The sequence below is a fragment of the Microdochium trichocladiopsis genome (genome assembly GCF_020744255.1).
Source record: "Microdochium trichocladiopsis strain MPI-CAGE-CH-0230 chromosome Unknown B0I36scaffold_2, whole genome shotgun sequence".
NCBI classification, from domain to species: domain Eukaryota; kingdom Fungi; phylum Ascomycota; class Sordariomycetes; order Xylariales; family Microdochiaceae; genus Microdochium; species Microdochium trichocladiopsis.
The window spans coordinates 3,645,542-3,670,437 of record NW_025763545.1 but is presented as its reverse complement, the minus strand read 5'-3'; the positions used below and the strand labels follow the sequence as shown (position 1 = coordinate 3,670,437).

Below are 24,896 nucleotides of genomic sequence, written 5' to 3'. Positions count from 1 at the left end.
CACCCATGACACGAATTCAGTCCCGTGATCCAGCCCGGAACAGCCCAGTTTGGCAGACGTCGACATCCACAGGGCGGGCAGTCTATCAGATCATCACTGTTGGCGCTGAAAACAAAGCACGGCTGTTCCTCGCGATGAGCCGTCACATCACATTTGTGGTGGGCCATTCTCTCGTAAAAGCAAAACGCCATGCTTACAAGGACGGGCAAGCAACGACACAGCACAGTCTGTCTGTCTGGCTGAGCTGCACGCGCCCACACCGGCAGATTGGGGGGAAAAGAAAAGCCAGAGAGGCCGATCCGCGAGCACCGACTTGCACGTGCACTTGGGAAGAGAGCAGGTGCCCAGGTGTAGTTTGGAGGTGTGAACAGACGTTGCCCACAGCTGTCGTGGTCGGGTACCTCGCAGAAGTAGGCACGCGCGCTGTCAGCCTCTCTGGACCCGCCTGCGGCCCTGGACGAGGCATGTGGGGACGCAACCCTCGTCGCGCACATCGCCGAAGCAGGCCCCATCGGGGCAGGTGCAAAAGCCGGGGGCATCCTGGCAGCCCAGCATCCCTGCAAGGCCCCGACTTGACTGCATCGTCCCTGGCCACGCCCCCCCTTCTCCCCATCCTGCCGTCTGAGCGCGTCTCCATCGCTGGCAGCTGCTGCCCACGATGCAGGCCTATTCTCGGCTCACGGGGCGTGGGCTTGGTGTATCAGAGGTGCCGGCCTAGCCCCTACCGGCGTTCCGGACCTGAACCAGCCTGGCTGCGCTGGACGGATTGATGACACCACCCCCAGGATGATGCCTCGAGGGCCATCCACGCGGCTCCGGTCTATATCACTGTGTGCCATGGGTCGCCCCTCCATCTATCAGTGCTTTCTTGCTCCTCCTCTCGGCTGGTCGACCACGTCCACAGTCTCTTCCAGCTTGCATTCTCTCCTCTTGTTTGTCTAGCCATACACCAGTCACTCCTTCTGACCACTTCTTAATACACCCTCATTATTACCACTAGTCCTGCTTAACCTCCGAGAGCAGGCTCTTCGGCCTAGGCCCCCATCACCCACTTAGGCTCAAGGACTCCCACTACTCTCATCGCCCTTGTCGACCATCACTCACTCCTTCCACCATCTCACAACCAAGCACGACTTGTCGAGTCCTCGGCGATCCCTCCTTTGCAGACTGCAACCTACATCCGACTCAGGACTGGACAACGACCACTCTTTCACCATCACAGCAGGCTGTCGTTTCTGGCGACCCTACTCGCAACAACTAGCACACTGCCCAGCTACAAGACTGGAATACATACGAGATATGTAAGTCCTGGAATCTGGACACGCCTGGAGGAGGACAATCTTTGATTTCCTACAACGCTCGGCTGCCCCCATGTTTTTATAACCTCACTCAACCATATTGTGCCCCCTACTGACGTGTTCTGGCCAGTTTGCTTTGGCTAATATTCCTTGATCCGCCACAATGGCTGCCGTCGAGGTTCACACGTAAGGCATAGTCTGCTTGGACTTGTTGGGATCAGAAGCTAACACGATGGCAAGACCTCAAACGCGTCAGCTCAAGCTGAATCTCACCAGTGACCCATCACTCAGCACACCGGCGCAAGCGCCGCCCATGATCGTCATGAATGGTGGAGAGGGCACGCTTGATGAACCACTGTCTGCCCACTCAACAACTTGGACGACCCCAACCTCGCATGCTCAGCAGCCTTCGTCAACCATCCACGACGGCTTCTCCTTCTGCGATGGCGAGCTGTACAGCACAATTCCGTGTTGGGACTCGCCTTCGGCCCTCCATGCACAAACGCCGAGTGATACCATGTCAAGGCCGACCTCGATGCATCAGGACTTGTACTCAATGACGAGTGCCTACGATCACAGTAAGATGGTGGCGACCAGGAGAGTGATACTAAATCAGACTGACCCTTCATTAGGCCACTGGATGATGAAGCCATGCGAAGACAGCATGGAGATGCACAGCTTTGAGAACGAGCTCAACATTGGCCAGGCTTACACAACCGACGAAGCAATCCCGATTCTCGACCTGAGATACAACAGCGGCAACGCAGACCCCAACGCCCTCGCCTACGAGCCAGTCACCAAGCCTCGTCGCATGTCTGGATCGTCATTCACCATGTCGACATCTGGTGCCATGTCAGAGATCACATCGTACGAGGACTTCTCCGCAGCCATGTCCGAAGCAACACCCTCGCTCGCGTCTGACTACCCTCCGCTATCGAACCGCAACTCTCTCATGTCGGCCACTCAGCTCTCGCCGGTTGCCTCGCCCCGCATGACGCCCTACAGCCGTAACGAGCTCGTTCGCACTCACAGCCGAGGACGTGCCACTTCTCCATCGCCCCGACCAACTGTTCGTTCGGCACCGTACAACCTGGACAGCACTGCCAGGAACAAGCGGTGGTCAACTGGCAACTACGGGACAAACGCAAGCCGCCGACCCCCACCGTTTGTCTACAACCAGTCCCATGACATGTTCGGCAACCGCATGTCTTCGAACCACCAGTCTCCCACGATCTCCAGCCATCCCCTGCCGCTCAGCTACAGCAACCTGCAGGCAGTTCAACACAACCACCCTTGCTTGACATCCAACGGTCCACCCCCGTCTTTCCGCAACAGCATGATTTTGCCATCTCAGTTGCCTTCACAGCTCCCGTCACAGCCGTTCAATGCGGAGGCGCTCCAGCACTTCGACACCCCCGCCCCATTGCTGTCGACCCATGGCCTCTTCCGTATGCTGCAGAGCAACGCGGATCCTCATGCGCTCCACAGCCATTACGCCGACCTGTCCGACCCACCGGACTTGTACGCCTGCCTCAAGGAGGAGCAGCTCGATCCTCCGCCGGAGGACATGAACCCGGAAGACCCAGACATGATCCCCCACGAGCAGGAGCTTCGCTTTGAAGGTGACCTGTATACGCCGAAGTGGGTCCGCGGCCATGGCAACAAGCGAGAAGGCTGGTGTGGTATCTGCAAGCCTGGCCGATGGCTTGTCCTCAAGAATTCGGCGTACTGGTATGACAAGAGCTTCAGCCACGGCATCAGTGCTGCGACTGGCCAGCCCTTTCAGGAGCCACAAGAGAAGAGGCGTATGGACGGCAACCCTGACGTCTGGGAAGGTCTCTGTGGCAGCTGTAATGAATGGATCGCCTTGGTCAGCAGCAAGAAGAAGGGCACGACCTGGTTCAGGCACGCTTACAAGGTAAGATTTTGTTCCATTCCTTTTATCCTCGTGCCCGCTAGCTAGTATGCTAACAATCTTCTACAGTGTCACGCCCATCCTAAGGCAAAGGACGGCCCGAAACGGCGTCGTGAGGCGAACCCTAGCACACCGACAAGATCAAAGCCCGATGCTAGCCCTCTGACGCCGACTGAGCCTGTCCACCTGCCAATGTCGAATGGGATGGTCATGATGCCGACATCCATGCCTGCCATGAACTCAATGCCTCCACACTTACTGCACGCTCAGTATGTGCAACCGAACAGCCCGTATTCGCCGCTGGACGGAATGCATAACATGATCTAATACGGCGGCGTTGCCACGGCACGCATCCGTCGTCTCCTATCCTCGAATGAGTTATGAGTCAACGACCAATGGGTATAGAAAGGTTTTCAGAGCAGTCTTCAGATTCCCCCATCGTTGCGGGTGCCTCTCGCCGACCTAGTTGAAACCAGCCAGCGTCTTAGCGACAATCACACTATGCCATGGGGCGTTGCAAGAACAGAGATCCATGTTGGGTCCTGACAGACGTCAATCGCGGCAGAGCCAGCAGACGACGGCTTACTCAAACCCCCAGTATACCTCGGTCTGGGAACTGCGTTGTGTTTCACTTGTCTATTACGCGTCACTATATCTCCGACAGTCCTTCCACGTACTTGTTTTACGCTCTCTTTTTACGCCCGGCTAGACCTGGGCATGATATACCAACCCCTGCGCACGCCATTCTAGTCCTATACACACACCACGTGGTCTGTTTTCACCCTGATACGACCAACCATCTCCTTATTGCTATTTACACAACCTCAACTCACACACACACACATATACTGTTGCCTTTGAATGTTTGTATTTTTTTTTCCTAATCCTGCTTTACTTTTTGATACCTCTGGATCGTTGTTTGAGGAGGAGGGATTCCCCGGAAGGTCCTGCGTGTGCGCTGCTAGTCAAAGACGCCGCGCAGAGACAGGGAGGAAAAAAAGGAGAGGAGCACATGGTATTAGGAAATCAGTCTTTGCTTTTCTTGTTATGTTTTTATGCCCGACTGCTGGGCAGCGGAGGACAGTTCGTAAGGATGAAGAGAGAAGAGATAGAGAAGAAATGAAAGCGCTTGTGCTTTGATACTGAGTTTGTTGAGGACGGAGGGTGTGAGTGTAGGGTCATATGGGAAAACCCTCCTTTGAAGATAGGCTGAAAAAAGTATCCCCAACCGGAAACAAAAACAAAAGTACAATGGAGTCTGGCTTATAGGAAGAGGGCCATTGTTGCCGAAGAGAAATACACAAAAACACCTGCAGGTGATCAGGAAACGTTCATTGTCTACTTTCAACGAATCTTTTCGATGCCGTGTGAGACGATGCTGTTGGTTCAAAGGTCGGACTCGCATCTTAACGCAACTTGACCAAGCCTTCTTCGTTTGAGAGAAGATCACACTACCTAGCTACCTAGTACCTACCTAAGGCATTCATGAAAGGAGTTCAGACGCGGGGGATCACATGCAACCCGCCGAAGAAGCTCAAGAAGGACGACATGATCGTTGTGGAAGGCCGACGGGCCGGGCAGGCTATCTTGATGATTGCGGAACCCCCCTCCGGCCCTGGCTCTGTGCCTTGCTGGAGGTCAATATCAGGTTCAAGTCTCTAAATTTAGGCCTACGTTAACCCGACATCTCTTTCCATGCAATCTTTTGATGTGTCCATGAAGATCACAGATCCGCCCAGGATGTCGTGGAACGATGAAGGAACAATCTGAAACGGTACCCTGTTGTCGGTTTGGGAGAGCGCTCGCTGGACCTTTGCTAGTCACTGGAGGGGGGGTTGGCTATGGCGTGTTGTTTGAGGGTGTAGCGTGGTATTGGGGTTGGACCTAGGTGTCATTGGGAGCGGGTTTACGGGGTGTTTGACGTTCTGTGTATCATGTCACAGTGACATTTACTTGGGGACTGTGACAGAACGGGGGGTGTGGCATTCGAACTCCCCCAAGAAGACCGCCCTTATATGGTACGATGGTTGCATCTCTGGCGAATACCATGTCTTTTGAGAGATCAAGGTCAGCAAAAGTGGCAGTGCAGCGTCGGATGCACTGCACTCCTGGGTAGGAGTCGTCCAAATCCAAGTGTTGCAGGTTTCGGACTAGCATGGGCGTTGCAAGTCCGTCAGATGGTTAAATTTGGTTGGCAGCAAAAGACCAAGCAGACCTCAGAGGTGAGGCTGATGCCACCTGTCTGATGTCGTCCGCGCATTCCGAGGTGCTGGATCGTTCGTAGCATGTGCGTGGATGCAGGTGCGCGTGGGGGCGGTGGGAGCTAAGAGCCCGCCCGACAGCGTGCAATCTCCCATGGTTCATGCAACAAGCCTTGGTGTGGCTGGACCACGGAATCTAGACGGAGGCGAGGATGCAAATATGGCGTGGCTCTTTGCGTCCACGTCGCCTTGCGAGGAGCAGACCGGATGGTCGCTTCGAGCCGATCTCGACAGGGGACGGAGGGGCCGCGTCGACTCGACTTACACGTGGTCACGAGACCAGGGAAGATGCCTGGAGGGTGCTCCGACAGCTCCGCGAGTTCTCACAGCTGGCCTCGAGGTGAGGCGGCGAGGGAGGCCCCGGGTCGATCATCACGATGGGCTGGTCGAAAGATCCGCAAGGGCCCAAGGGAGGGATGCGGGGGTTTAATGGGAGCCTCTTTGGGACAGGCTGCATTCCTTCCTCGCGATAAGGCGCTCCGTGCTGCTGTAGCTGTATGCTGGCGGCCTCGAACCGGGGTCCTGCAGTCGACCATACCAGCTCTCAACGGACGATACGCCATCGCTCGCCGCCCCAGAAGCGACGGTGGGAAGAGCTGGCGAGCGCCGTCAGCCAGTGGTTGGATTGCGCCACTGCAATCGGCGCACCATTGATTGTCAGGGTTCACCGGGCCTCCTGCAGGGTCCGAGCTGGCGCCAGTCGTCAAGCCGCAGACAGAGAGAGAACAGACGAGCATTCGGATGGATGGGTGTATGAAATTCCATCGGTGTGGCTATGTGCAGGGTGCCTCTGAGCCCTCTGAATTGCCAGTACGCTCGTGGTCCAGCCCACCAGGAGACATGGACTATCAGTGAAGCTTGGGTTCGTAAAGTGGCAGGCAGAACCAACCATCTTTGCTGCCGTTGAGATCTTGCTCTGCAAGTCAAGCACAAGATGAGCAGTCGGCGAGAACCGTGGCCAGCAGTCTTTGTACATTCCCGAGCTCTCTGCATGGCACACCTACCCCCTCAGCCTTAGTGCAAAGTTTAATCCGGCGCCTTGCTTCCACTTGGCTGATCTTGAGCAGATGCCTTTGGAATACGGGCGCGTACAGTGCTAGTAAAACGCAACGTCTCTCAAAGATGTTCGCCATGCACAGCTCGTCCTCTCAAGGTCCTTTCGCCCCTTGATCGGGCGGGCGTCGCTGGCCAGACGATGTCTACGCATAAGTTCAAGTCCGTGGAAGAAATGCCGGTGGATGGCGCTGTTGGCTTCATTGCCAATGTGCTGCTGCCAAAGTTCAGGCACCTCCTGTACCTTTTCTATGTCCCGGACGCTCCGTAAAATGTTGACTGATGGTCTCCATAGTGCGGTCCTCCGGCCCTGTCCCGTAGCGGCATGCCCAGCCCTCCAGTGGGCCAGTGTCACGCCTATTGAGACATGTTTTGGTGCGATCAAATGGCCAGCTTGCTGTGACCAAGTCCCTGCAAGCAGATCGGGACTGGCAGTCGGTGGCCCATCGACAGACGTTTACGCAGGTACGGGCTGAATTGCCAATGGCCGTATGCTGTTCAAGCATGAGACGCCGCGTGCTTTGCGCTGCCGGCACCCACGGAGCTTGCCGGGCTCTGAACACTGGAGCCGGCGGACAGTGGGCACACGCCATGCATGCCATTCAGCCACCGACCTTGCTTTTCCATGCTGGCGTATGCAATTGTGTGAGACGATCGTCGCGGCTGTCTTGGGCACGATCCTGCTCCCTCCCGAGCGGCTTCCGATCACAGCAGCCATTGGAACAATCTCGAAACAACAATGCACCGGCTTGGAGTTTTGTTTATTGCCCCCAACTGGCAGCCATTGGGAACGAGTGCCGAGACGCGCCTTGATTCAAGGTTGACACGACAGAGGAGGCAAGTCACGGCCAAGACGTGCCGGCTGGTGCCTTGTGTGGGAAAGAAGCAACACATCCCGATTCCACCGTGGCATGCACTGGGCATGATCCGGTCCGGAGGCGGGACTCATTCCGTCAAAGCAGGAACACAAGCTCACATTTCCCGGAGCACACCTGTCAGCGATGACGAAAGAGTGGCCCATCACTCATTCACATCGTATCTGGAGCGCGGCGGAGGGTCCCCTGTCCCCTGGCGGTGCGCCTTGGGAGTTCCCTCTTTAGGACATCAGAGGCTCGGCCTGTAAGACTTGTGGCGGCACTATTACGGCACCGTACAGCGCACATCTCGAGCCCCTGCAGGACGAGATAGGCGCTAAGGATCGACTGGCTGACGTGCAATCTCGAGCGGGATACTCACCCGAGGGTGATCCGTTGGCTTTCGTTGCGTTTCCCAGCATTGGCTGGCCTAGGTCTATTCAGCTCGTCCAGACCAGAAGAGACGCCTGTTCATGCTCGTCCACCGGGTCGCTCGCAGGACTGCTGACGGCCGTCGACAGTCACGAGCTGGTAGACATTCAGTACGCTCGAGACGGCGACGATGGCCCTAACAGGAACGGAGCCAGGGATTCAGGGCCAGGCACGCACCCCCGATGGAGCCATCGAGATCGGTGCCTGTTGCTCGACTTACTCGCTGGCCTGCACACCGTATCTGCCCACCGCCAGTGGTAATAGGAGTGTGCCTTAATCATGGTGGCCCAGGCTAGCCAGAGCTTGCCAGGTTGCGTACCTGCTCCCGTATCGTGACATTACACAGTGGTGGACGAAGGCTTGACGGCGGCGGGCTACAGAGCGCCCTGCAGGAACGAATGGACGTCAGCAGCCAGCCAGCATCGAGCGCTCCAGCCGACTCACTGCGCGAAGGTCTCGGGTCGTGCTTCGAGTGTGTTCAGCCCAGGCGCCCAAACCATGGTGTGTCCCCACCTCGGCTTCCTCAGGCCCTTGTTTCTGCCTGGGAGGAGCTCCGTGCATTCGCAGTTGCCGGGCCCATCGTGAATTTGCGTCTTGTCTTGTCCATGAATCATTTATCTTGCACTCTCCCGGGGAACAGCAACAGACCAGCCTCAGCCAGAGACCCAGCCTCAAGCCCGAGTGTCGACCAAGCTATTGTCCGGTCCGCACAGCATTTTGGGGTTGCGCACCTCGCCAACAACGAGCGGGCGGAGACCGAGACCAGACAGCCGGCTCATGCCAGCAGCGCTCGCCAGGGTCGAACAAACGTCCTCGACATTCCCGGCACGCCCAGACATAGCGGTTCCCCCATCCCTCCTCCCCACACCGTGAGTGAAGCTCCTGGCCCGCATCTGCAGGACTTCCCACCTTGCACTTCCGCAAGAGTCTCTGTCTCTTCGCTTCCTCGGCCAGCACGCTCGCGCCAGCAGCTCCTCGACAGTTGGCACCATCGTCGTCGCCTTCGTTTTCCACCGCATTGCCCTCAGCGCGCTGCCTCAGTTCTTGCCCTCGGGCTCTGTTCCACACGACTTTTGCCGTCTCCAACTCTGGTTCGTCTCGTCTCCCACCGGGCCACCAACTGGGACCCGCTCACATGCTAGCATTAGCATCCCTTTCCTCACACCCGACCTCTGCTTGTCCCTGCGCATGCAGCTTCTCTCGCACACGAAACATCGTGATTGCTGACACTCTGCTCTCTTGCCGCTGCAGAATTTTGTCCTCTGTCTTGAACCTTCCGCCCGCGACCACCATTAATGTGAAATGAAGAACAACTCGACTGTACCACCATCGACGTCCTGATATTCTCTGTCGGCTTGCACGAAACCAGTGCACGGAACGTTCACGCCAGTCTATTGATAGCCGCTCTGGCCAGGCGCTCCTCCCGTCATTTCCTTGGGCAAGCAACATTACTCGGTTCAACCGCATGCGCACAAACGTTTCAACCGATTTTGCCCTCTAGATATAGCATTTCTAGCACCTCTCCAGAAACTCGGGCATGTGCAAATCCTAGACCATCGTGCGACTAGCAAAGTGCAGGCACCGCCAGCCCGGCCTCTACTCCTGGCTTCTGCTGATATGAGCGGGGAAGGGAACAACTCCAGGTAAGACACAATGCTGTGTCTTCTCTACATCTCCATGCACCACCCCCTTGTTAACACTTTCGGCCCTGGAGCTTCGGCACCGCTAGACCCCAACCTCCGACCCCAAGACAGACACCCACCTCGGCAGTGTTCCCAACATCAGTCTTCGAAACTCCAAAGGACGACCGGAATCAGCTGGACGACACAACGACCTGGACGCCGAAGTTTGCCGAAGAATACTCAGTATTTAACACGACCCCAGGCAACCTTCGTGGAGGGCACGGCCAGTTCTCCGACTTCGCCGCGCCGAGTCCTTACCTGGGATCGGCACCAAAAAGAAGACCTCTTTCTGTCGCGAGTGTTGCGGCTGAGGTGGCATCTCACACGAACCACTTCTCCCACAGCCAAGATATACCTTTACCGCCGGTCGATCCGTCTCAACGTCTGTCGTCCTCGCCAGCAGGACTGATCACGAATTCCAGGATCGCCGAGCCCGAAACTCCTACCGGCCTTGCGCATCGGGCGAAAAGAAGGGATCAGCGAAGAGGTTCGCAGGGAGTGGTCAACATCCAGATCGCCACGCCACCACCCTCTACCCATAAAGGGGGGCGGAGGCTTGCGCCAAAGCCTCAAGACGAAGTCATGCAGGATGAGCAACTCTATGCCCAGGACTATGTCGCCGGCCCGGTGCCTCAGCAGAACATGGGCTCGTTCACATTGGCCTCTCCGACAGACATGTTTGGGTTTACGCTAGCGCCTGCCACCGCTCCAGCTTTCACCGAGGCACGGTCTTTCTGGGATACAGACATGACAGGCATGGAGATGGACTTTTCGATGGCCGACGCCAGCATGTTCCAGGCTGCAGCCGCCGGCGGGCATCGACCTGGGGACTCGATGGATTGGGGCAGGTCGAACGACTTATTTCACGCTCAGAGCATGATCGCTCCGCAAAACCAGGAACTCAACAAGGTCATGCAACAAAATGGAAAGAAGGAACGACCATTAGCACCAAAGCCCGTCGCAAATGACATCGGGCACAATGCGAACGACGTTTCCGGGCTTGCCAACTCCTTTCCCATGGGCATGGATGACCCTTTTGCGCTCGGCGGTGCTAGTGGTGTTGACCCTGGTCTTCTTTTCACAAGGCCCAGTTCGTCAGGCATGATTCCGGCGACGTATGATCCTATGGGACAGATGACTCTGTTAGGGGATACCATACTGCCCGGGGATAATTCGCAACATATGTTTCCGACCCAAGTCCAAGGAGAGCTTCGCCGATCAGCTAGCAGTAAAGAGGTCAGCTCGAAAAAGGGCGATCGCATAATAAGCAGCTCACCGGCCAAGGCCCTTGGCCGACCTGGATTATCTCGTAGCATGAGCGAAAACCGTGGTCGAAAGACACTGGCTAGGTCGGCGACACTGCCAACCCTTGCCCCAGCTGCCCGGTCAATGGCGCCTCCGCCGCAGCAGCCACCACAGAAGAGCAATCGCCCTTCTGCTCCTACCTCGCGAACGGGCGGCAGGATTTCACCATTGAAGCATAACCGGCGACTATCAAGCCTTGCGTCTATTCCAGAGTCTGCAAGCCCGCGCACGAGAACATCGGTAAAGTTCACTATAGACTCGCGGGGCAGGGCCCGTGCGGAAACCACCACCATCGTTGTAGGCAAAGGCGAAGACAGCGACCGCACTCCGCGAGCGGCACGTGTACGCGACTCCTCTAGGAAGAATCGCAGCCCGACTAAAAGCTGGGCATCCGGTGAAGATGATTCGTCATCTGACGACGAGCCCATCATTATACCGAGCCGTAACTCCTCATTCATGATGCCCGAACACCCCAGGCCGTCATCATCGTCAAACACGTTTCAGTCGTCACGCCGTAGCATCAGCGAGAACAGTGCCAGTAGCCTGGGCATATATTTCAACGAGCAACAACAACAACAACAACAGGAGGGTGGAGAGAGTGATGCGGAGACTGTTCTCAATGTTCCCGACAGTGGTCGACCTGTGGGCGACGCGGCCAGCGAATTGAGGAAGGTTGTCCAGACTCGCCAGAAGCATATGGCCGTTGACACCAGTCGCTCTTTCATCTCAGCTCCGCCTCATGCTGTCGACGCTATTTCACCCACAAAATTTGGCGATGTCAGCCTTCCTACACCTTCAAGTGATAGAGGAAGTCACGTCCGATGTGTTTGCAGTTCGACCCAGTCTCGGATTAATGGAGATGCTTACATGGTCCAATGGTGAGCATACGATGAATGCAATCTGTTTGGCCACGCACGCAGCCAATGCGAGCGCCCTGTTCATACAGCTAACTCTGTGGCCTCTAGTGAATCATGCGAGATGTACCTGCACGGAAAGTGCATCAATATTACGAGGCAGACACATCCCAAAGTGTACATCTGCGCGTTCTGCGCCAACACGTCCAATGTACAAAGACAGGGCGGGCGAGATGCTCGCTCGGGAAGGAGTGGCAACACGATGCCGAGAGCCGCATCATCACCACTGGCGCACAAGAGCTTCAAATCATTTAGGTAACGGCTGTGGCAAGGTCATTGGGGCATGATGGGGATACACTGAGCATTCTTGCACATTGGCACAAGCCGTAGACATGTTTACTTGCAGAGGATTGGCATGGGCTTATAGCACATGAAACTCACACCGTAGACAAATCAAAACCACGCCCAGCAGTGGGCAATGACTGCAAGTAAAGCGAGGCGACTGTATGGCTTCACGTGCCGTGGCTGGATACAGGTCCAACTTAATATAGTGGCGCGCATCCATGCGAAGAGCCTCGAGGCGGTTCCGACCGCTAGACTTGTGAGTGAAGTGACAGCTTCGGCTGCCGCACGTGGAGAAAAGACCCGGCCGAGCGCATGGCCAGCCCGCATTTTCTCCGTGCCAGCGGCCGACATCGGAAAACGTGGGGCTGGCAGACGAGAATCGCGGGGAGCCGCTTCGGAGCTGGCAATTGTGTTTTAAAGCCCAGAGCTTCTTTTCCCTCCAGGGTCGCCAGTGTGTTCCAGGTCCCCTTCCTCATTCCCATCAAGCAAACTTTGGATTCCCCTTTCTCCTGCCAGATCACCTCATCTGCCGCCCCTTGATTTGGCTCAGTCCTTTAATCCTCCTGCCCGCCCAAGAGACACCCCGATCGTCTGCTACTTTCAGAACAACAAAGCTGCCGACAGCTCCGACGATCAGCGCCAATCAAAGGCCGAGCCAAACCAATTGGCTCCCAAAACAGCGGGCATTCAACTCGAGACGAGACAGGACGAATACAGAAAAACATGACCGAGACGTACAACATTGTCGTGTTTGGCGGTGACCACTGCGGTCCCGAGGTATGGCTCTTCCACTGCTTCTATTCCCCACTACTAGTCAAGGTGGAGGGCGGGCAAGACAGGCGCCTGAGATAGGTGCCTTCCACCAACTGACAGCAGAGATTCTGGGGTGCTGCATTGAAGAATGGGAAAGGATCATTGCTAACAACCTGGTTGATTTGCGGGATTAGGTCGTCGCCGAGGCTATCAAGGTACGTCGCCCCCCCCCCCCTTGTCCGTCCGACAGGTCGATTATGCAGAGGATCAAGCTGACAAAAGGTGCCTTTTAGGTCCTCAAGGTCCTTGAGACAAGCGGTGTGGCCAAGTTCAACCTCCAAGAGCACCTCCTCGGTGGTGTAAGTTCCATTCCTCCTTCCCCCTCACCCAAGACCGCCGTGATGGAAGTCGTGGCCCCCAAGAGAGAAAGAAACAGTGCTCGCTGACACAATCTCTCGTCCCTCTTTCCAGGCCTCCATCAACGCCCATGGCAACCCTCTGACCGACGAGGCCCTCGCCGCCGCCAAGGCCGCCGACGCCGTCCTGCTCGGAGCCATCGGCGGTCCGAAATGGGGCACGGGCGCCGTCCGCCCGGAGCAAGGCCTGCTGCGCCTGCGCAAGGAGATGGGCACATACGGCAACCTGCGGCCGACCTTCTTCCCCTCGGACGCGCTCGTCGACTTCTCCCCGCTCAAGCCCGAGGTCTGCCGGGGTACCGACTTCACCGTGGTCCGCGAGCTCACGGGCGGCATCTACTTTGGCGAGCGCACCGAGGACGACGGCTCCGGGTACGCCATGGACACGGAGCCCTACACGCGCGCCGAGATTGAGCGCATCACCCGGCTGGCCGGCAACCTGGCGCTGGCGCGCGACCCGCCCGCGCCCGTGTGGTCGCTCGACAAGGCCAACGTCCTGGCGACGAGCCGGCTGTGGCGCAAGGTCGTGACCGAGACCATGGCCCGCGAGTTCCCGCAGCTCAAGCTGAGCCACCAGCTCATCGACTCGGCGGCCATGATCATGGTCAAGAACCCCACGGGCCTCAACGGCGTCGTCGTCACGAGCAACCTCTTTGGCGACATCATCAGCGACGAGGCCAGCGTCATCCCGGGCTCCATCGGCCTCAGCCCGAGCGCCAGCCTGAGCGGCATCCCGGACGGCAAGAGCCGGTGCAACGGCATCTACGAGCCCATCCACGGTCAGTCTCTCACAACGTCTATTCTTCTCACCACTTTTTTTTTCTCTTCCACATCTACCTTCGCCCCCAGCCCATGGATCACACCATTTTCCCTGCTAACACGCTGAAACGCTTTTGAACGAAAAACAGGCTCCGCCCCAGACATCTCCGGCCAGGGCATCGTGAACCCGATCGGCACGATCCTCTCCATCGCCATGATGTGCCGGTACTCGCTGCGCCTGCCCAGGGAGGCCGACGCCATCGAGCAGGCCGTGCGCAACATCCTCGACGGCGGCGTGCGCACAAAGGACCTCGGCGGCAGCGCGGGGACCAAGGAGACGGGCGACGCCGTCGTCGCGGAGCTGCAGAAGATCCTCAACGCTTAGTGAGTCCAGCCAGCAGGAGTAAAAAGTGTTTCGGGGGTTGGGTTTGGAGGAGACACGCGATGTGTTATGTTGCAGGGAGAAAGTGACCAGCAGTGGAGGATGATGATCTCGAGAAAAAAGAGAAGGAAACTTGAACAAAACAAAAGGAGATAGTTATACCCCCTTCTCTTCCCCCCCCCCCCTCTCCTCCCCGCTGATGGCTGATGAAAAGTTATCGGGAACATTGGATTACGATTACGAAATGAACAAAACATAACAAAGACGCAAAACGTGTTGACTGAGATCGCTTGATGCTTGATGCTTCCATGAGACATACCCCTCTTGTGATACCACTCTTGAACGAAGATCGTCCCAAGTAGCGCGGACTATGGGCGGTGCCCGGAATCCGTTGACGCTTTCAGCGCCCCAGGTCGTAAGTTGATGAAACTACCATGGCCGTGTACGTGATCAGGTTGGCGTAATTGCACATTGCTCATGAACTGCAAAAGTCTCTCAGACTTGGTAACATTACGCGGAAATGAATGATCCCCATTCACTGTTCTATCACAAAATCTCTGTTTGCGTTCACGATATATTGTGTGTCTGCGTATGGGCAACGTCCCGAGGCCTCGAGACCGTGTGGGCATGTATATATGCCCTGTCCCACTCGAAAATGCGCCCTCTTTTCCCGAACGCCGGCTTGGAAACCAAAAATTGCATCGAAAACAAAGGCGCCTAGCGCGTCAGAGCTGCTCTCTACCAAGCCCCAGCCTCGCAGCGCAGAGATGCTGATGTCGGACGAAACAAGATATGATAAAAGCGCCATCGCTACCGCATCGGTGTTCCTGACGAGACACTGTTCTGGCGTACAGCGCCGCCACCAGCAGGTGTGGCTGCTGCGCCACCGACACCAGGCCCAGCAGACGAAGGCGGCCTGCCGCCGGCACCACCAGCGCTTCCGTTCCCGTTCCCATTGACCGCCACCGCTGACGACGAACCAACCATCTGCTGCGGCTGCTGCTGCTGCTGGCTCTTCCACCGGTCCTTGCCGCCCGTGGCCTCGAGCACGGCCGAGACGTCATCGCGCAGCTCGGGCATGGCGCTGTCCATGGAGTCGGCGAGGATGTCGCGGAACCTGCCGAACGCGACCTGCTTGCCGCGCAGGAGCTGGTTGCCGCGGCGGACCTGCTCGACAAACTCGCGCGTGTAGATGTCCGGGTTGCGCCCGTTCTCGACGTACTGGACCAGCTCGGGGGGGATGTGCGGCAGCGAGTGCTCCGGGTCGGGCGTGGACGCGGTCTGGTGGATGGCCTGCAGGGACTGGGAGAGCGTGCGGAGCTCCTGGGCCAGGACCTCGGCGCTGGGTTTGGAGGAGGAGGAGGAGGAGGATGTGGGATGGTTCGCCGAGGCGCTTGATGTTGTTGGCGGTGTGTTGTTGTTATTGTTGCTGTTGCCGACGCCGCCGCTGCTGGGCGTGGTGCCGCTGGAGGAGACGGAGGTGTGCTGGTCGTAGGCGCTGACTTGAACGAGGATGTTGTAGAGCGACTGGACGGTTTCCTTGAGTTGTTCTGCGGGCGCGCGATAACGGAGGGGAGGCGTCAGTCTTCGATGCTGCGGATGCGGTGCGAGGAGTGCGGGCAGAGAGAGGATGGGGAGAGGGGAACCTTACGCTCAATCACGTCGTGGTCGGCAGCGCCCATGCGCCCGGCTGGAGCCATGGCCAGTGACGGTCTGGTGCTTTGGGGAGGTGGCCGTTCAGTGCTGGGGGCGATTCCTCTTTGTGAGGGAGGGACAAGGCGGCAGCGGTTGGCGGAGCTTGTGATGTGGAATGTGGAATGTGGAGGAGTCGAAGATGCAGCAGCGACGTCTTGTGCTTTGTTCCTGCAGGGCCCCACTTCAGACCCTGGGCTCCGCTAATACTGCCCGGTGTTCCAACGTTGGGAAGGCCTGGTGGTGCGGGCCATCCCGGACTACATTCCAAGTCACCATCTTCCACATGTCGACTCGATTCAATAAAACATGCGCTCAATTGGATTTGGGCGAGAACTGACTTGGTACAGTTCTGATGCAGCCTTGAAATCGACCTGTATGCCCAGTCGCGACGGCAGGGCAACCGCCTCTCGCTGGGCGTCTCCAGCCATGTCTCTTCTGCATTGCTGTCGTTCGTTGAGCACAGATTAATATGTCGGAAAGTTGCCACGCCCAAATGCTCGCCGATGACACAAAGTAAGGCGTCTTCTGCCTGCAACGTCTCCTTCCGCCAGTTCTCCTCACAGCACGAACCACATGCTGCCATGTTATGGGCTGTTCTTTTCTCGCTGGTAATTGTTTGCCCGCGTTGCTTAATGGGATATCATTAGGTTCACCTGTTCCAAAATCTTCCCTTCGAAGCTGAGCCTCGGCGCCACAGCTTTCCGGACATGTACCAATTTCTTCATCCAGCCTAGCAGCGATGGGCAGAACTGCACTCAGGTCAACTAAGACGACGCTGCCTCCGTTACCAGAGCCAGAACTACAAGTAGAAGTCTATCTCTGCTTCTCGAAGCGTAGCTTCTTGCCAGGGCAGGGCAATACTGAATCCGTCCCAGTCGCGGTGTGGCTGTATGGGAGTAAGGACATCTTGGGTCTGTTGTACACCACCTTGTACGATCGGGCACTCTAGTCCGAATCCGTGTAGACGTACATGGGCCACATTCACGGCGACGCGAGTCGAGTGAGGGTGTGAGATAATCTGCTGGCGCGTCCTCGATCATGCACCATCTAATCTGAGAGAACTGTGGACTCGACCTTTTATACATTTGCACAGTAGGGCCCGGCATTCCAGTGGTTCGAGCATGACTCGCCAGGCGGCACGCTGGATCGGCTCTATCAGCAATCTTCATGCTTGACTAGGTATGGTACAAAGCTTGACATCAACTGAGTGAGGGCGGCGAAGGTCCTCACGCCTCTGAACCATTAACGTACAAGTCTATCAGCAGTGAGAGGAGCCTGTGCCTTTTTGGGGCCATTAGTTGAGGGAAATCGATAGCGAAGACCCCAACCTTTATATTTCCGAACTACAAGTCGGCTTTCTGCCACGCCGTACAGGAACACACCCGCGGGTGTCGAACACCTGGATGAGTTGCTGGCTGTACAAGTCAATATCGGACGGGCCCATATGGCCGGCGATAGCCTCCCACTATACTCAAGAAGCGCACAGCTTTATGCCTCAGACCTGGCGAATGCGCTGGGTTTCAGCTAGTTCCCCCACCGGCTTCCGGCCTTGTTCAAAGCTCCAGTCAATGCAAGATCAGGCCGAGACAAAGACATGATTGCACGAAGAACTTCAAGGGCGACTGCTTTGATTGCCTGGAGGCCATCAACCAGGACTGCTGTGCAAATGGCAACTTTCATATTCCAATCAAACATAAGAGCCGTACTGTATTGACCATAGTGCCTATTTTCTGTCTCTAAATGGCTCCTACGACTTTACCTCAAGAAAAGAATTCCCCTCTGGAGTCGCGTGCTAGTGCGTCCCAATCCCCAGCTGGGACCGATGACAAGCAAAGCGCCGTGGTGCGCTAGCCTATTTGCTGGGGCAGGGCTACAGCCAATCAGGGCCTGCTGCTCTCGAAGCTTTAGGCAGGACTGACGTCACTTGCACGCCGGCCCCACGTCACCTTGTTCCATCATCGCCGTGTGACGAGCAAGCAGCCGTGCATCTCGATCCCCCCGCCTTGAGCACCCCGGGCACCCGTCAAGGGGACTTGTTGCCTCCATTCTGGTGCGTGTCCTTCTGAAACTCTGCAGCCCTTTTCATGTAGAGCCTGTCGCTTTTGAGCAACAGCTGTCCGGAGCCAGCCGAGGACGTGTGACAGGGCCGGAGCGTTTGCTGCGGGTATCGACATGTGGGTTCAGCCTCAGAACCCTGGCACTGACGTAGTCTTGTCTCTCTACCCTTTGCTCTGCCGGGGGCCTCGTTGTCATTGTGGCGTAAATCCTGGCAGTGGTCCAAGGTACTGCACAGAAGGAAGGGGAAACCTTTGCAAGATGGAGGGAGATGACATCTGAGATTCGCAGGATCAAAGTGCAGACGCCATGTACCTCCGTACCTACCTGCCTGGCCCTCGTGGTGTCCTGGTGCCCCGACGTCCTGCTCCAGCCACATTATAAGTAGGCCCCCATGCGGCCCCCTTCACGTACGTCCCACAAGCACTACATACCTAGCCTTCGAGTCTCTTTTAGAACGTATTCTTCTCGCACAACCAATCCCGATACAATCCAGCCATCAAGCGCTTTGGAAATTCACCCTTCCCACCTACACCGACATATCAGCAAAAATGGGCGTGGCATCAGGAATCGGCCATCTCGTCCAGTCCGTGATCGAGGTGTTCCAGGGCATATTCGCGACCATCTTTCACATCTTTGAGGGCGCCATCTCAGCCGTGCTGCACTTCTTCCAGCTCGTCTTCGACTCGGTGCTGGGCCTGTTCAAGGGCGTCGCGCACTTTGTCGAGAACACGCTCGGCTTTGCGATCCGTGAGTCTTCCTTCCTCCTCAACCTCAACCTCAGCCTCAGCCTCAAAACTTTCACCTCCACCTACCCACAACCCTTTTGGGTTTCCTCTTGTGGACAGTTCTATATAGAGTGAAATAATCCCCCGCAGCGACAAGCCGGAATACTGACTTTACGGGAATCCAGACAACTTCTTCATCCTTGGCACGATTGCCGCCGTCGTGTTCGGGTATCTGCTCTTCTCGCAGAGGCAAGGTACCACACCCGTCAGCCGGACCATCAAGAACAAATAGATGTGTCTCGGGCCACCTACTGGAGGATAGTCGAGTACGACGACTGGAAAGTTTTGGAATGGTAAAGAGTGACCTTATGTACGATAGTCCAGGGGGGCGGTGGTGAACTGCGAGGATTTAGTGACTTTCTCAGAAGCACGGCGAACAGGATGAGGGGGAATGACTGTCACGACGTTATGAGTTTGTGTTTACTGAGAAACGATTAGGTTTATCTGCAAAATTCTCAGAAGGGCCCATACTGGTCAGGATTGAGCGGCGCATTGTTCCATGTCCTTGTGTGCTTTGCCTTGTAGTGCGTTGCCCATGCGTCCGTCTAGATATTCTTGTGTACTTATATGTGTACTGCCAGCCATCCAGATAATTCACAGCAGATTAAGCGTACCCATTCTTGCCCTTGACACAGCCAAAAGCACCACCGCCCTTTCCAAACATCTCACGCACATCCGCGACGAGCTCCTTGGGCCTCTCCCACGCCGCAAAGTGCCCACCACTCTCGTGCTCCCGGTCAAACACGACCTCGCCCAGCGTCGCGAACCAAGACCTGGGCAGCACCACGAGATCCATCGGGAAGTGGCTGAACCCCAGCTTCACGCCGGGGCTGTACGTCCTCAGCCTCTCGTGGTCCAGCTTGCCCTCGCGGCTGTCGACGTTGTGCGTCGCCTCGTAGTAGATCCTGGCGCTGGCGGCGGGCCCCGCGGTGCTGAACCAGTACATCGAGACCCACGTGCAGACCTCGTCGTCGGTCCAGCTGCGGCCCACGGCGTCCGTCCAGTCGTGCAGCTTCTCGTAGATCCACGACAGGCACGCCACGGGGCTGTCGGCCAGCGCGTACCCGATGGTCTGGGGCTTGGTCGACTGAGTGAGGTTGTAGCCCCGCCCTTGCTCGTTGAACCACTTTGTGCGGGCCACGCCCGCGGCTTCGCGCCTCGAGTGCGGCGTCAGCGCGGCCCGGGCGGCGACCAGCGGTGCCGTGAGGAAGCTCGGAGGGGAGCAGCTGTCCATGTTGATGTGCGTGGCGCGGCAGTGGCTCGGGTACATGTGCGCGAGGGCGCGGGTGATGTGGCAGCCCCAGTCGCCGCCCTGCGTGACATACTCGTCGTAGCCCAGCTTGAGCATGAGCTTGTGCACCGTCTCGGCGTATTGCTCGAGCGCGAAGCCCCTCTTCTTGGTGCCCTGGCTGAAGCCAAAGTTGGGCAGGCTCGGCGCGACCACATCAAAGACGGGGATCGTGTCGTCCCCGGCCTCCCCCTCGGTCAGGGGCTTCAGGATCTTGAGGACCTCCTGGAAGTGGCCCGGCCAGCCGTGGACGAATAGTAAGGGGATCGCGTTCTGCCCGGCCTTGGCGGCGCTGCTGCGCACGTGGACAAAGTGGATGTCGAGGGCCTCGAAGCCGCCGTCGCACTGGATGGGCGTGACATAGTTGGGCAGCTTGTTGAGCTCCCGCTCGGCCGCGCGCCAGTCGTGGCTTTTCTGCCAGTGCCTGGCCAGCCGCTGGACCTCGGCCAGGGGCACGCCCATGTCCCAGCCTGCACCCTCGAGCTCGTCGGGAAACTTGGCGAGAGAGAGGCGCAGCTTCAGGTCCTCGATTGCCGAGTCCGGGACCGCGATCGTGTACGGCTTGATGTCCGCCATTGCGTTAGTGTCCTTGCGCGGGGCAGTAAAGGGTGTGGCCGAAGTATCAGGTGGGAATGTAGCAGTGTGAAGCCTGGAGTTGTAGATTCAAGACGATGCCAGAGCGATGGGGACAGACAGCCACTGATTGAGAAACAAGAGAACTGTGAATCACATTTGGTTTGCCCAATTATGGCGATGGGACGGAGAAGACCAACGGTGCAATTATATACGACTTGAAGCTCAGAGCTCAACCACGATAGCATTTAGTAGCTCCCGAACAGACAGATGAAGTCATGCCAAACCGCCCCAGACAAGCATGCAGGTGCTGCTGGAAAGGCGTACTCTACAAGGCATGCCATGGCTTAGTCAGTCAAATGGCGGCGAAGACAGAGCCGGGCTGCTTGGGCATCCAGGCTGGGGTAGATCTGCAAGGCACATGCGCCTTGCTCGGAGACACAGGGCTATGAGCGGTGGCACAGCTTTGGAGATCGTTGGCGACAAACTTTCGAAGGGCGCGGTTGACGAGGCGACAATTAATCAGCTATCGCTAGCCACGAAGGCTGCCGGGCTAGCATACGGGCCGGGAACCCTTGCCATTCCGCCCACATGCCTCTACCTCTCTCTGCCTTGCTGTGAAGCAAAACACCACACATCGACCTGTGGATGTCGAAACCCCCCTCTCCCCAACCATCGAGTTGGATGACATCGCGGGCGGCAGGACAAAAGTGGAGCAGGCGGCAGGCGGCGGGCGGAGGGGCTTGCGGACCCCTTCCCGCCCCACCGTGTGACGCCAACTGTTTGACCGCACTGGCTCGACTGTTGGCCCGCTCACAGGCACAGAGAGCTTAGGCCACCCCCAGCCGATCCGGCGTCTTGATTGGCCCGCGTCCCTGGTCAAAGTAAACAAAAGAATTGCGACAAAGACGGCACACACAACATTCGACGCTCGTCTCAACCCCAGACCCGTTCCGTCCGTTACATCATCTCAGCTGATCACCGTCGTCAACGACGCTCCTCGTCCCGCGCTGGCGCATCTCTAGGGGTTCCCGACTCTCCCGCCCTCCGAGCCCGACTTTCCCCCTGCCAACACCACAACCGCTCCTGCGCTCCCGCTCACGATCATCTGACCGACACCGCCAGCATGGCAACGCCTCACAGACGTTCCGCTCGCATTGCGAGCGCCTCCCTCAACGTAAGTCTGCATCGATGCCACGGTTCTTGCCATTGTGCTGTCGCATGACTGTGCACGGGGTCGTACGAGGGCCTGCGAGTTCAGACTCGACATCATCAGTGCTGACATTCTTCTTTTCCTTTGCCCAGCGGAGCACCGCCTCTCCCGCGCCTCGCCTTGGCTCTGTCTTCGAGGCTGACGAGGCCACAATGGACAAGCCCGCCGCTCAGTCGCTTGATGCAATCATGTCCTCGCCGGCGCCTCACCAACCGTCCACTCCCGCGGCCGCAACTCCTGTCAAGCTGGCCCCTTCTGAAATGCATCCCAGCCGCTACCAGCCCACCACGGCGCCGCCTTCCTCGGGCCTCAAGCTCGGATTTGTCGACATTGAGAAGAGACAAGGCATCGCTGCCACGCATGCCACACCCTCCAAGTCACGTGTGCCCTCTTCCGACTTCACCTTCCGCACGCCCAGACCTGGTTATGATGGCGAGCTCGGCCCCGAGGCCCGGCGCATGATGGAGGCTCTGCGCGAGGAGGCCGCAGCAATCAAGGCGAAGCTCAAGGAGGAGCGCGACGAGGAGCGCGCCAAAGGCAATGACGGCCGTGTCATTGCCAGGGCAAAGGGCAAGGCAGGCCGTTTCAGCGAGGTTCACATGGCCGAGTTCAAGAAGATGGACTCTATTGCCAATCATCCGTCGGCCTTCCGGGCCGATCCTTCTCGCATCACACCTATCAAGCCGGCCATGAAGCGCTCACAGGCTGCAGCCAACTTGGATGAGCCCGAGTCGGCGAAGCAAAAGATCTCGGCCCAGCGGTCCATTCGCAAAGTGCCAAGCAAGCAGATGGACGAGCCAGAATCCCCGACCAAGCGGGTTCGCCAGCGGATCGAGGACGACGCATCCTCACTCAGACCTGTCTCCCGCGACGGCAGCAACATTCCGCGCCCCAAGAGCAGCGGTATGGACTCCCCTCGAGGTGCCGCGCCTCGCAACCAGACTCTTCCGCACCTCACAACGCCTACTCGATCGACATTGGCACGTCTTCAGGCTTGCAAAACTCCAACCATTACCTTGGTCAAGTCGCCGAGCAAGACTGAGTTGTCGGCCAAACCAGGCGAGAAAACCCTGGCGCGATCACCCAGCAAGTCGAGCCTTGCAAGTGTCAGTAAGGCATCCACGAAGCCTGAAACGGGTAGCCTCGTCCGGACGCCTAGCAAGTCGAGTATCACGGGCATCCTGAAGGCCCCAAACAAGACTGGCTTGTCGTTCATGAAGTCTGCGGCTACGAGCAAACTGCCAGCCGCTGCCAATCCTCCCACATATATCCAGACTCCCGGTCGCTTTGATAAGATGAAGTCAATCCTCAAACGCACAGTCAGCGGGAGCAGCAAGCCTCCCAAGACGGGCATGACCTATTCGGCAACATCGCCGTCCAAGATCCATGGTCGTCAGCACTTTGTGGATCGCCCGCTTCAGCCTGTGCCCCTGGCAACACCTAAAGCCAAGTTCGCTATCAGCGTCGCCTCGGAGCGCCGTGTCAATTTCACCCCGGACACCAAGGGTGCTGCTGTTGATCAGAACTCGCCCTCGCCTATCAAATCTGCCCTTCCACGAGCGGCGCCTATTGCCCAGCCCGCCTTCACAAGGACTTCTCCTGTCAAGTCTGAAGCACGACAGCTGTTTAAGCCCCAAAAGGAGAAGGCGGACGAGGAGGTCTCTTACCCTGATCTTTCTGCCTATGAGGTACCGGAGGAGCAGGATGTGTCGGCTGGTTCGCCCTCAACCAAGAGACAGATCCTGTCTCCACTACCGCCCTCTGTTCCTGGCACCTTCACCTTCCGCAGTGACCACACGATCCAGTTCGATACTCCACCTGTGCAAGGCTTCGGCGGCTCTGTAGGCCAATCCAGCGTTCGTCAAGTCGTGCGTGAGTCCTCGTTTATGCCGACTGCTCGCATGCCTGGCGCCTTTCCGCGGTCACTCGGCATGTCAGTCAACAAGGAGAACACCGATCCCAAGGTGCAGAAGATGCCCCTGCCACCTGTGGCTCATGGTCTATCGAACAAGAAGCGTCACCGTGCTGATTCCGAAGAAGATGAGGAGATTGACGAAGGCGTCCAGCGCGGCGCGAAGAAACTGCGCAAAACTCCGAAGGTCGAAGGGCACGCCATCGTCGCGCCGAGAATGATCAGTTCGCCGTCTCCAGCCAAGAGCTTGGTCAAGAAGCAGGCGGTGACGCCGGCCTCTCAGCAGAAGAAGAAGGCTGGCATGAGCCTGAGCAGGCTGCACATGCTCGCTCAGCCGAAGATGCGGAAGTGATTCGGAGACATGTCAAGTTGATACTTGAAGTGGATCACCGCGTTTGCGGTTGTCGCGTTTTCAACAAAGACAGTCAAGCGTGTTGTTGATGAACGCTGCGCTTGAGTTTGTTTGACACCTCGTGTAATTTTGATTTTCCACCCAGGCGTACAGGAAGTGGGATTGGACAGGACAACCGGAGTTTCTGGTTTGGTAATAAGGTTCTTGTTTTGAGGGGCTGAGGCCCCAGGTCACGGCGTCTGTCTGTATGGCAAGGAATAACTTGGGGAGTTTTACGTTAGTGATTTAATGATATCAATGGTGGCCACGTGTCGCATCACACGATATGCCAGTGTCTAGACTCATTCCCGTGTATCGTACCTGTTCGGCCGAAGTGCGAGTCAAGAGGGGAATCTCATGGTTTGTGAAGTGCCCTCGCCGACCAGTGGTCGCGCCTTCCCCGCGAGCTCAGGAACAAGACTCCTGCGCTTTGAAGACCAACGCAGGCCACGCCCAAATTGTTACATCGCCAATAACATCCCTAGTCTTTCTGGAGGCTCCTCGCCTTAACACACAAATTGCCTCCTCATCCTATCCTTCCCTTGACAAACATCAGTAGAAAACATCATTTTCCCTCTGGTCGACATTCAGCATCACTTTCGGTAATGACTGTCCTCGCCAACCTGTCGACCTCCTCCAGACAGAACGACGACCGAGTCAACACTACCGCCG

The 24,896-nt window shown here is 57.4% G+C and overlaps 7 protein-coding genes across 7 annotated transcripts; 5 read left to right on the top strand and 2 right to left on the bottom strand.

Moving 5' to 3' along the window:
* Nucleotides 1-1,167: 1,167 nt before the first annotated feature.
* Nucleotides 1,168-3,630, top strand: B0I36DRAFT_76969 (uncharacterized protein). Its single transcript, XM_046163345.1, has 5 exons — nt 1,168-1,301; nt 1,429-1,484; nt 1,539-1,876; nt 1,931-3,216; nt 3,283-3,630. Exons 2-5 carry the CDS (start codon nt 1,462-1,464, stop codon nt 3,538-3,540), a joined length of 1,905 nt encoding a protein of 634 aa, XP_046017329.1. The 5' UTR covers nt 1,168-1,301; nt 1,429-1,461; the 3' UTR covers nt 3,541-3,630.
* A 5,640-nt stretch (nt 3,631-9,270) lies between these two features.
* On the top strand, nt 9,271-12,024 carry B0I36DRAFT_76936 (uncharacterized protein). Its single transcript, XM_046163344.1, has 3 exons — nt 9,271-9,456; nt 9,528-11,678; nt 11,766-12,024. Exons 1-3 carry the CDS (start codon nt 9,431-9,433, stop codon nt 11,971-11,973), a joined length of 2,385 nt encoding a protein of 794 aa, XP_046017328.1. The 5' UTR covers nt 9,271-9,430; the 3' UTR covers nt 11,974-12,024.
* A 317-nt stretch (nt 12,025-12,341) lies between these two features.
* On the top strand, nt 12,342-14,595 carry B0I36DRAFT_315777 (3-isopropylmalate dehydrogenase). The gene is made up of 5 exons (XM_046152911.1): nt 12,342-12,776; nt 12,947-12,967; nt 13,046-13,111; nt 13,224-13,947; nt 14,077-14,595. The coding sequence occupies exons 1-5, from the start codon at nt 12,723-12,725 to the stop codon at nt 14,310-14,312; spliced, it is 1,101 nt and encodes a 366-aa protein (XP_046017327.1). The 5' UTR covers nt 12,342-12,722; the 3' UTR covers nt 14,313-14,595.
* A 153-nt stretch (nt 14,596-14,748) lies between these two features.
* Nucleotides 14,749-16,118, bottom strand: B0I36DRAFT_428676 (transcription factor subunit Med10 of mediator complex-domain-containing protein). Its single transcript, XM_046162463.1, has 2 exons — nt 15,961-16,118; nt 14,749-15,859 (listed from the first exon to the last, which is right to left on the bottom strand). Exons 1-2 carry the CDS (start codon nt 16,007-16,009, stop codon nt 15,120-15,122), a joined length of 789 nt encoding a protein of 262 aa, XP_046017326.1. The 5' UTR covers nt 16,010-16,118; the 3' UTR covers nt 14,749-15,119.
* Nucleotides 16,119-18,610: 2,492 nt separating this feature from the next.
* B0I36DRAFT_359796 (uncharacterized protein) lies at nt 18,611-19,079 on the top strand (the record flags this gene model as incomplete). The annotated part of the gene is made up of 2 exons (XM_046158196.1): nt 18,611-18,809; nt 18,973-19,079. 2 exons carry the CDS (start codon nt 18,611-18,613, stop codon nt 19,077-19,079), a joined length of 306 nt encoding a protein of 101 aa, XP_046017325.1.
* A 176-nt stretch (nt 19,080-19,255) lies between these two features.
* B0I36DRAFT_315772 (Alpha/Beta hydrolase protein) lies at nt 19,256-20,980 on the bottom strand. Its single transcript, XM_046152910.1, has one exon. The coding sequence runs from the start codon at nt 20,709-20,711 to the stop codon at nt 19,452-19,454; it is 1,260 nt and encodes a 419-aa protein (XP_046017324.1). The 5' UTR covers nt 20,712-20,980; the 3' UTR covers nt 19,256-19,451.
* Nucleotides 20,981-21,516: 536 nt separating this feature from the next.
* On the top strand, nt 21,517-24,526 carry B0I36DRAFT_381262 (uncharacterized protein). The gene is made up of 2 exons (XM_046160847.1): nt 21,517-21,885; nt 22,014-24,526. The coding sequence occupies exons 1-2, from the start codon at nt 21,835-21,837 to the stop codon at nt 24,183-24,185; spliced, it is 2,223 nt and encodes a 740-aa protein (XP_046017323.1). The 5' UTR covers nt 21,517-21,834; the 3' UTR covers nt 24,186-24,526.
* The last annotated feature ends 370 nt before the right edge of the window (nt 24,527-24,896 follow it).